General features: G+C 33.9%; 1 protein-coding gene across 1 annotated transcript; it reads right to left on the reverse strand.

The window, feature by feature from the left end:
- Window positions 1-5,267: 5,267 nt before the first annotated feature.
- LOC131614058 (uncharacterized) lies at window positions 5,268-6,129 on the reverse strand. Its single transcript, XM_058885685.1, has 2 exons — window positions 5,971-6,129; window positions 5,268-5,846 (listed from the first exon to the last, which is right to left on the reverse strand). Exons 1-2 carry the CDS (start codon window positions 6,127-6,129, stop codon window positions 5,268-5,270), a joined length of 738 nt encoding a protein of 245 aa, XP_058741668.1.
- Between the last annotated feature and the right edge of the window lie 6,124 nt (window positions 6,130-12,253).

Below are 12,253 nucleotides of genomic sequence, written 5' to 3' on the forward strand. Positions count from 1 at the left end.
CTCAGACAGGACATACGATATGGTGCCATCGACACAGGACTAGTTCCCGGAACCAATTCAATAGCAAACTCTATCTCTCTTTCCGGCGGTAACTCGTTCACATCCTTTGGAAAAACTTCTGGATAGTCACATACTACTGGTAGTTCACTACTCACTGCCTTCCCATTAAGTTCATCAACGCAAACAACATAAACATTGTTGCACCATCTTCAACGGCCTCATTCACTTGTCTAGCAGTCATAGTCATATCGTCAGCATTAATACCCTCAGGAAACAACACCGTCTTAGAAAAACAGTTGATATGAACGCGGTTGAATTCCAACCAGTTCATTCCTATGATTATATCAAGTCGTTTCAATGGAAGACACACTAAGTCCATTCTAAATTCCCTACCAAAAATATCGACCGGACAATTCAAGCAAGTAGATGAAGTAGTTATTGAACCCGACGCAGGAGTGTCAATAACCATACTTCCATCAGTCTCTTAGCACATTCCAAAGAAATAAAAGAGTGAGTCACTCCAGTATCTATAATTGCAACTAAAGGTGTGCCATGAATGTAACACGTACCTTTAATCAATCGATCTTCCGGAGTGGTTTCTGATCCAGTCAAAGCAAAAACCTTTCCTCCAGATTGGTTCTTCTTTGGCTTTGTACACTGTGGGCTAATGTGACCTTCTTCACCACAGTTGTAGTAAGTCACAACCTTCTTCTTACAATCAGCAGCAATATGGCCCACTTTATCACAATTGAAACATTTCTTCTGATCAAGCTTGCATTCATGCTTACAGTGTCCAATCTTGCCACAGTTGTAGCATCTGACAAAAGGACTGGAGTCTCTCCCACTAGGCTTCTTCCAATTAACAGCTTTACCTCTACCATATGGCTTACATCTATCCATATGCTTCTTACCCTTTCTGTCAACCAACTTGTGAGAGTGAGATGACTTCATCTTGATATTATCTTCCTCAAATATCCTGCTACAATCAACCAAATCAGCAAACCGTCGAATCCTCTAATATCTGATACCTTGCTTGATTTCATTATGAAGGCCATTCTCGAATTTGATGCATTTTGAAAATTCACCAGCCTCATCATTGTTGTAATGAGTGTAGTATTTGGCCAGTTCAACGAACTTGGAAGCATATTTTGGAACTGTCATATTGCATTGCTTCAGCTCCATGAACTCAATCTCTTTCCTTCCCTGAACATCCTCAGGAAAGTATTTCCTCAGAAGTTCCCTCTTGAACACAACCCAAGTGATTGATATTCCATCAGTATCCAGCTCAGTCTTGGTAGCAATCAACCAGTCGTCAGCTTCCTCAAATAACATGTGAGTACCATACCTCACCTTCAAATTCTCAGCACAATCAATCACTCTGAAAATCTTCTCGATTTCCTTCAGCCACTTCTGAGCACCTTCAGGGTCGTGAGTGCCTTTGAACAACGGAGGATTGTTCCTTTGAAATTCTGCCAACTGTCGGTTCGCACCAATTCCAACACCAATGACATTTCCTCCCAGCACGCCAGCAATCATCCCCTAAGCCTCAGCAATTGCATCATCGTTTCTTCCACCTCTTCCAGCCATTGCTCTGCTTAAATCACAAACAATTTAGTCAGAACAAAAGTATCGATAAGGTAACTCGTACTAGTCGCATACACAGGGAAGACTGACACTAAGACTCTAGTCACAACGACCGACTATGCTCTCATACCATTATTGTAACACCTTTCTAAACCCCGCGAAAATTAAATAAATAATTCAGAGTAACATGAAACAAGAGTGCCACAATTAAAATTTAAAAACAAACAACATACGTCATTGGTCATGCATTCACTAAGGAAATTCATCATAAATCGTAACATCTCATGTTAACACAACGGAAAATCAAATCATACGGATAAGCTTAACATTATTGAAACTATATCCCGTAAAACTCAAATTAAAACAAATAGAGTCATAAAATTATAAATTCAAAACTCGCATTCCCCAGTGTTACAATATCAGAGCATGACACCTGACGCTATACTAAACACACTGACTTATGAGCTAATCCTCACCAAGTCGAAGCCGCTATCCTCAATCTGAAAATGACAACATGTAAGGGTGAGTTTCATTCACAATTAAAAAATATTATCTCATCATAAACAATAACATATCATAGTTATATTATTCACCCACTTGTATTATATTTCAGATAAAACACCATCACACAAACAACACATCATCAAACCATAACACTGAAACACATTCAATCATGTTATGAAAATCATGCATATGAACGAGCTGACGTTATGCATGTGGTACCAATATCATCGATGGGAATAACCCACTGATCGATCCAACATCATCAAGATACGGCCCTGCCAGCACAAATTCCACACAATGGGAATTATGCCCTTCACTGATCCACAACACTCATCTGGATACAGCCTTCAGCAAATGATTAAGAATGAATGCAAACATATATAACATACTTATACCATCGTCAAATCAACGAGCAACATCATCTCTTACTCAAACCATCATCATCATCCTTATCATCATCAAAGCATGTTTATATATATATATATAATAAAATCATTCAAATACGATTAGACCATCATCCAAAACAAAGATTATTTCATAAGGTTCACCATACTCGAAACGGCACTCAAAACAGGCCAACGGTTCAAAAGTTACGCATCATCAAACTTTCAAAAATCACAAAGCGGGAAAATTTTGCACAACGCCGTATCGTGCGCGTATAACCAGAGGCTGATTTCCATTGAAAAACCCCTCATACGCGTGTCACACCACTCATACGCGTACCACCCCCTTCTCATACGCGTATCATACGCGTATTAGCAGAAGAGTGTGTTTTGGACGGGACCTGGCAGCGTACCATTCGCGTACGGCCCCTAGGATTCCCCTCATACGCGTATCATATGCAAACCACCAGTGATTACAAAAACCTACAATCGTACCAGTTCGTCTTCCACTCGTTCTTCACCATTACAACCTGCAATTTTGGATCTAAAATAGAACTTTTACTAATTTTAACTTATAGGATTCATTCCACTTCAACAATCTATCATCCTATATTAGCTTTACCCATTAAAAACCTAATTTCTACTCAATTAGTTAGGGATTCATATTCATAGATTCAATTTCATGGATGAACACAACAACACATCAACAAAACACCATATTCATACCATAACCTAAATTCGCACACAATTTTGCACAGAATTCAACATAGGTAACATCAATTATATGATCCTATTCAAAATCATCCTAAACCTCAATCTAACATATAATCCAATAGACCTAAATAATACCTCTAATCAACATTATCATCTTTAATACGATAAGAGATACTAACCGGAAGAATCCCCCCTTACCTTAGTCAAGAATTTTTGATTGGTCCACTTCCTCTTCTGTTCCTCTTTCACGTTCTTTGAGTTCTCAACTTTCAGCTCTTTTCACGTTCTATCGTTTCATTTCCAAGTTACTTATTTTTATGAAAAATAACTTTTAATTAGAAGGAGGCTTTACTAACATAACACCCCCTTCCTTACAAATGTCACACATAGCCCAATGCCATAAACCAATATTTTCCAAATTAATTCACAAAATAAAACATAATTCTAATTATTAATTTAAATTCCAATTAAATTAAAAATTAAAATATACGGGTGTTACACTTCTTAATAAAGCAGATGTTCTCCTATTCTAAGTACATATGTTTACGACACACTGACTAGAAGTCACTTCTGGTGCCTAAACAATCTATCAGAAGTCTCCTAAGATATAACACAATACGAGCAACAACTTTATGTGTTTTACAAATAATTACAAGACATAATAAATATTCTTGTAGTCTTCTTTTCTTCAACTTCTGGATGAGATCTTCTTCTTTTGAAAGCAGATTAAGAGCAATAGCTCTTGTATTGATTGCTTCTTTCAGTTTGGTCTTTTCTTGTCTGAGTAAGGATATTTGAGCTTCAGCTCTTTGAAAGTAATTGCTTCTTGCAAGACCATCTTCTTTTCTTCTTCATAAGCAGATATGGAGCAACAGCTCTCATGTTGATTGCTTCTTGTGGGTAGATCTTCATCTTCTTCTTGAATACTGATCATGAAGCTTGTTATAGCTGATAACACATTTAATGATCATAAATAAACATGAAACACTATCGAGCAACAACTCAGTGTATTCAGTTTATCTAGTCATTCAATATGAGCAATATGAGGATAGATCAAGTATTTGTGGATTTTTTATAACTCCTTTGGAGTGTACTGTAGAGTATGCAGAATCTTCTTTTTCAATCTTTTTGATTTTCTTCTCATAGGCTTATGATGTGTATTTCAACATAATTGTTTCTTTATACACTATGTGTGTGTTGTCTCTAATGGAGCAGCTTAATTGATCTTATGCTTATATTCTTGCTCATGTTGTTTCACTCTCATTTTCTCTTCACTTGTACTCTGACGCACACCTTCAAGTTTGAAGTTTGCTCTTTATATATAGCTTTGATGTACTACCGTTGGAACAGAGCCGTTAAAATTTTTTTGAAGATTGCGTTGAATATTTGTCTCGATTGGATCAGGAATTGCATGTGTTCACGGCCGAATCTTATCTGTCGCATGATGATGACAGTTGGTAGCGTGTTTCCTTGGTTAAAGTTGTTTTTCTAACACGCTGCATGTGGGTTGCTTCTTCAATCAACCTTGGGAGTTGTTACTTTTAATTGTTGCAACCGTTTTGCTAATGATGATGTTTTTAACGGCTTTCCTCTTGATTCTGAACTTTTGCTTTTTGTAAGCTGAGATTGTATTTTCTTTACTGGTTCACATATGACTTTTTTTGCTTTTTGTATGTCACTGTGTTACACCTTTAGAACTTCTGATCATCTATTCATGTGATCTTATTATTGTAACGAGACTTCATGTATCTTGATATTTTTGTTTAGTTCCTTGAAGCTTGTTTGAGTTTCTTTCTGATGATGTGGTTGTCTGATGCTGTGCTTGTCTGAGCTTCTTTCTGATGCTGTCGTATAAGACTTATAGCATAATATCTGCACAATTAATGAAAGAATTAGTAGTAAAATTTTTACTAACAAAATATATGCTTGTTATTATCAAAACCAGATTCTGAACACAGATTCTCATTCTTGTTCTAACAGATGAGCCCATGGTTGAGTTGGGTAAGGACATAGAGGCATGGCCTAAGGAGCTTGCATCAACGCCCACCAAGGAGGTTGATTCCACTGCTGCTGACTCCACTATTATCCACCACCGGTCTTACTACCACAGCAGTGGTTGCTTCGTCCTCCACTAGCTTGGTAGTTATCACCGTTGGCGTTATTTTTATTACGATATTTGGTATTATTATTTTGATATGGTGTTTGGAAAGAGGAACCAACATCAGAAGAATAATTATTAGCAACAAGGGAAGTTGAACCAGAATCTTGCTTTGCTCGCTCCAAAAGTGTAGTCTCTTCCAATGCGAGTTTGGATCGAGCAATAGCAAAGGTAGGTAAGGTCTTCTTGTTCTGCATCACGGTGAAAAATTTTGAATATTGTTTTGTCAAGCCTTGAAGCATTTTCAGAACCATACTATGATCAGTGACTGGAGTCCCGACAATGGCTAGTTGATCGGCAAGACTTTTAAGACGATTACAATAAGCATTTTTCGTTGAAAAGTCAATAAGGTTTGTGTTGGTAAATTCCTTATTAAGGTAAATAGCCCTTGAATTTTTATTGTCTTGAAAAGTATTAGCAACACTTTTCCAAGCATGTTCAGCCGATTCATCGTCAATGAGAATGGTGGTGAGGATGTCGGTAGAGATCGTGGCGTAAATCCACTACAAGACCACTACATCAAGCCGCTTCCAAAGAGCGAGATCGTCGGCTTTGGTCTTCTCATATGCAGCTTTCTCATCTGCATCCGTAGGAAGGATGATATGTTCAATCATGTCATGGACTCACGCTTGAACTTTGAATAATGCCAACCAAGAGTGGTACTGCCCATATTCTAAATCCAATGTAATTGGAAAAAGAGATTTTACATTGCTTATAGATAAGGCAGGATGGAATTTTTTTAGTTTCAGACATAGTTTTCACATTAGGTGATGGTGTTGGAGACATGGTTAAGTAGAAGAGCATTGCGGAAGCAAGAGAAAGGAAAGAGTGAGGACTCATGATACCATAAAAGAGTATAATTCCTTGATCTTTATATTCCATGATCAATCAGTATATATACAAGAATTCCTAGTTGTCACAATGAATGTCTAACAGAATGCTCATCTCAAGGCTATATCTAAGGTAACTAATAATATATGGTCAATACCAAATAATAATCATTAATATATAATCAATAGTAAATCAAAAGTAATAATGATTATTGCATATTCTATCATTATTCTATGTACAAAAGCATGGACTGTTCAAATTGTCTATTACTACACCTGCAACTGTTTCCATCTTCATTGCAAACAAAAGTAACACAAAATGCACTTTGAGACACCATCATATCACTACTAGCATTCCATCTCAATTAAGATTCAATCACCTACATGGACTGACTTCAGTAAACTCTTTTCTTTGGCGATTTACGTATGGTGCTCGAATTGCCACACATACTCCTCTTCCTCTACATGCAATTGCCACAACAAATATATACATAACTAAAGAACTAATTTGTCTAGGTTCCCAATTCTTAACATTCTGGTACAAGAATAAACTTTAATTTTTTTTAGTTCACATTCAAAAAAATGCATAACAATAACAAAACTAACTGAAGTCGGTTATATGAATAAGCAAACAACCCACTTCTGCCAAACATTCAATCATTTATATAACATAGCACATCTTTCGATCTAAAATTTTTGCAAGACACAAACGGTTCTAAGATAGAAAATACATAAATTCCAACATAGTCAATTCCATTCATCAAACAATTGCAATGATATCCTATATATCCTATCAAGTATGTAAGGAAATAGGAGAGACTATGATCCGGTTTGGATTAAATTTTGTTGTTGATTTTTTTACAAGAAATACCTTTCATCATCACCTTGTCTCCATGGAAACACATTTAATTATAGTAGATTGAAAAACTGAGATATGAGAGGAAGCAAATTAGTGATTGTAACTGAGATATGAGCAAAAGGTAGAAGTGTATGGAAGTGAACAATAAAAATACAGAAAGGCCCAATCTTGATTCTCCAAATCTAAGACCATTTCTTGCCAGTTGTCAAGTTTAGTGTTTATATTGAAAATTCTTGTCAAATGTCGCTCATTACCTCGCCTCTGTAACTGAGATTAAATCTTCACCGCGTCTGAGGTTAAATGTGTTTTTTGTAGTAGTTTAAGAAGGCATCGACTCAATGTGAATGAACATATTTTATATATTTTTGTTTGAATGGTGATTGGTCGTTAAACACGTATATTTTGAATAAATTTTAAATAAGGATAATACAATAAAAACAATAAACATTCAGCATTCACAACAATAAAAACATAAATCTTTTACTATCTAACAACAATATTAACTTATCAACTAACATAAATAAATTACATACACACATGAATAAAATAGTTACCTTAACGAATGAACCACTAATGCCTCCAGAGAAAATATCCAACATATCTTTCATAACATAATATCCACACTCGTATCTATTTGATTGACGTCGTGTCTATAAATAATTATTATATAGTGATTAATACACACCAAGCAAAACTAATACATTAGAAAAAAATTAAAAGAATGTCACAAATAATACCACTTATTTTTGGAAAAAAAACTATTCAAAATACGACACATAAGACTATTCAAAACACTATTAAAAAAACTATTCAAAACACGACACATAAGATAGTATGCCTCCACAATTCTACATGTTGAAAAAAGTTAAACATAAATAAAAACTATTCAAAACACGGCACTTAAGATAGTATGCCTCCACAATGACCACTGCATAAACATCTAGAATAATTAATAATGGGTAAAATATTAAATATTATATAAGAGAAAAAAATTCATATATACTTAAGAATTGATAAATAGTCCCAAAAAAAATATATTTTCTCTTGAATTAACTTATTTTGATTATAATTTTAGATGTCATTTGTGGAAGGTTGGAAATATTGATATTGAAGCAATCCATTAAACCATACTTTTATAAATTTCTTTCTCTAAAAATCTGATATATGTACTTAAATGTTAACACAAAAGTAAAATTTTTATGTGAGTCTTGACATTAAAATTAATTGAGAAAAATTAATGTAAATTTAAATCACCATAAATGATATACTTATGTGTACCATAATTGTAGTATGGTTATATCAAGCCAATTATTACCCCACGCAAGATCCATAATACCAATATTTTCAATTATATAAAGTTTATATGGCTCATGTTATAATTGTATCTCGAAGAAGTCTCTAATCTCTTCTATCACGCTTGCAAATCTTTGAAATGGACTTGGTTGAGGTACTAGAGTATCAATCTAGTGCTCTGGGGGATGAACCTTTCATGCTTGAACTACCCAATATAACTTTCTCATATAGGTCAAAATGATTTAAATTTGGATGGGCGAGTACACCCATCAATTTCAGTTGATGTATCACAAAAAAAAACAACTACATAGAACACAAAAAACAACAACACATAAAACACGCCCAACATGCTCCTTATTTCAATCGCTTCTACCAATACGTCATAGTGTTGTTGTGGAACAAAGTCACGATCATTATATTTTGCAACCAGCGAATCCTATAACACAAATAAAAGTTCATCACTACATTGAATTAACTAAAATTAACAATGTTGAAAAAATAATTTGCTTACAATCTTATCACTAACTATGCATGTAGCCTCGGATGTGTACTTGCCTCCTGGTCTTTGATGTGCTCTCTTCTATTCCTCAAGGCGTGATGGTGGAGATGGGTTGTGATTCAAGCTTAGTGAAGGATCTCTAGCTCTTTTTCTCTTGGTTTTTTCTTTGATCATTATCTTCTCCAATTTACCATATCCTCCACGAGAAAATCTATTTGAATAAATATCGTTTTGCCCTATATTCCTTATCTTTATGACTCTTCCAAGAATTCAGGAATGTTGTGAGACACGAAAAACTTATCCCAAGTCTTTCGATCAATAAGACTATACATCTCAATTGGAGACTTCAGGTCACACTTTGGCTTTTTAGTATAATATTTCGTGTGTTGTGTCTTAAACCCCTCCAATGATCACTAGCATATGAAGTCCATTTAATTTCTAGTTTACCGTCATCTTTTGGAACGATAAAAACATCTTACATTTACATAATAAAGTTGGTATTAGTATTTAAAAATGGTTATATATACTTGTAAAATAAATCATGAAAGTTAAAAAAATACCCTAACATCGGTCCATATACTTGTTTTCACTTTATTATCAACATGGCTTCAATCGTCTAACAAAATACCTGTTTTGCTTCTTCAAAGTAAGGTTTTGAAACTCTTAAAATTCGTAGCATGCTCACCATAACACTTACCACTTTCAAAACAAAAATCAATTGACACCGTAACACCAGTGTTGCGGACTTTTACAACTTGGCCATCATAATGACACCTATAGAATTTTCGTACTTTTAGTCTTAGTAGAATGGTAATAGGAGAGGTGGTGGTTGAATCTCTCATCTCTATTTAGACAACAACAACAAAAACAATAAACATTTTACTTAACACAAATAAATAAAGCAATCTAATGTGAGATTTATATGGTACATTTTACTTAACACAACATCAACACTTCCTAACAACATTTTATAAGTATAGCCCCATAATCATTATACTTAACACAACATTAATAGAGAAATCTAAGAGCACTTCCTAAGAATAGCCTAAATAAAGGCACCTAATGTGAAATTTATGGTACATATAATATGTTTTACTTGACACATTCCTATGAGAACTTCATAAGAATAGAATCATAAACATTTTTCTTAACATAACCATCAACAAAATAAACACTAAAAAGAAAAAATGTATTTTACTAACTCACGATACATATGGACTTTTGTCAACATCAACACTAAAAAAGAAAAACATATTTCCATTTTTATAAACATTATCATAGTAACATAATATGCAATAAACAACAAATTCCCTCAACATAATACATAAGCAATGAAGAATCTACACAATAAAATACTAACATTTCTAAGTTACGTGATGGATAAAGTGAGTTACATACTGAAAATGTGATGAAGAAGATATGACAATGGTGGAGAAGATTCATTGATGTTTGTTTATCTTTCCTTCATTTCAAGTTTCGTTGGTACTTAAATGGAATTATGGCGTTCGAAGGAAGAAAATGTATGTGTGTTGTGACACTTATGTTCAAACACTTACATGTGTTGGAAGAGACGAAGTTTCGAAAACGATGATGGAATATGAGTTTAGATGCTAGGGAGTTTAGATGGAGAAGATGAAGATGAAAATTTCATAGGGTATGTTTTTTTAAAAGACCGTTCGATTTCGCAAGAGAGTGAAGATGAAATATGTATTGAAAATTAAATGAATAGTTATATTATAGTTTTGGAAAAATACTTGCAAAATATATTTTCTACTATCTCTTAGTTTCTTAATCCAACTAAGGGAATAGAAAAATTTAAAATAAAAAGAGAAAGGTGGCATGTGAAATAGATAGCTGATATTTCCTATCAATTAGAAGTTCCTACCGAGGAAATAGATAAATTATAAATAAATAAATAAATAAAATAAGAAAGCCGCCGATTTCATAAGGGCGTATATGGAACCATTTTAGCTAAATCACACACACATTAGAAACCTTTGAGAAGTATCTCATGTTTTTTTTAATATAATCCCTAAAAACAAAAATTAAGGCCTACCTAGTTGATTATGGGACTATTTGCGTGATTACCAAACTTTTTTTAAATTTTCTAATCGATTATATTATTAGCCTAATTAATTAGATGATGCCTAATAGAGTCTATAGTATATTATTACAATCTCTTAATAATTGGTAATAATTCTCCATCTAAATCTTTCATTTTAAGCATTAACAATCAATTATTTACATTTCCTATTTGATAATGTTATTAAATTGGCCCATGGATTATTTCCTTCTTTGCACCATGTATTGGCCTTTAAATAGAGAGATTATTTATCCCTTTTCAACATCCAATAAATCTTAAGAATCACACTTTTCATTTCTCTCATCACCTTATTCAATCACTCACTTTTTTCTCACATATTTTATCCATAGTGCTTTCGGAGTTTTCTTAAGTCTAGTGAGGAATATTGTTTTGGGTGAGGCTATAATTTTCAATTTACCCAAAAGTAAATTTTTCTCTTGTGTAAATAACTCTTCTTTAGGAAGTTATCATTTTGATTGGGAGCTAAACCATTGAAAAAGCTCTTGTTTGTATTTGGGGGACTTGTTTATGTCTCCATTCAGTTCCTGAGCTCCGCCATTGAAAAAAATCTTGTTTGGTTCTAGAAGATCAGCCAGTAATACTATGGTTCTCGAGTTCATACCAGTTAAAATCTCTATTGGTTCGAGATTAGCATGGTGTAAAATCTCACTTGGTTTCTTAGTTCAGTCTGGTGTAAAAACTCAGTTAGTTCAAGATCATCCCGATATGAATCTCGATTTTATTCATGGTTAACCCATTTATAACCCTACTTTGGAGAAAAGCTAACATAAAACTCGACTTTGGTTCAAGATAAACATGTGGAAAATCTCTATTTGGTGTGAAGAATAACCATTTCAAGCAGTGATTATTTTTTAGTTTTCAGACTAACCGCTTCAAGCTTTTTTTAGTTGGATATTAGCATGAAACTTCATTTCCTTGTATAAGGGGGGGTTCATGGGCATAACCATGTAAAAGCGCTCAACCATAATGGATACTCTCAAGATTAACTCTTGAGCACATGATTATAAGTCTTCTTAACTGAACTTATATAATTTTCCCGTATCATTTATCTTCCCTTGTTTCTCTTATTTTCCACTTATTTGCATTACTTTGATTTTCTGCTACATTTTATTCAAACATTTTTATAAAATGTTTTCAAACTCCGATTTATTAAATGATTTTACTCTAAATCAATGTTTTTCAAACCTCCACAATGTACCCTATTATTTTTTATGGATTCATGTGTCCAACAAATGGCGTCTGAGTCTAAGTCATGTTTAAAGACTAATCATCTTAGGAGGGAGATGACTTCTAACACGGCTTTTAACAAGAGGAGTTTCCTAAAC

The sequence above is a fragment of the Vicia villosa genome, linkage group LG6 (assembly GCF_029867415.1).
Source record: "Vicia villosa cultivar HV-30 ecotype Madison, WI linkage group LG6, Vvil1.0, whole genome shotgun sequence".
Taxonomy (NCBI): Eukaryota; Viridiplantae; Streptophyta; class Magnoliopsida; order Fabales; family Fabaceae; genus Vicia; species Vicia villosa.

Excerpts from the sequence above, each read along its gene's own strand:
- LOC131614058 (XM_058885685.1), bottom strand. The coding sequence starts at position 6,129 with ATGTCTCCAACACCATCACCTAATGTGAAAACTATGTCTGAAACTAAA. Across the intron at positions 5,847-5,970 it reads GCATTATTCAAAGTTCAAGC|TGGATTTACGCCACGATCTC; the intron begins GTGAGTCCATGA and ends GTGGTCTTGTAG.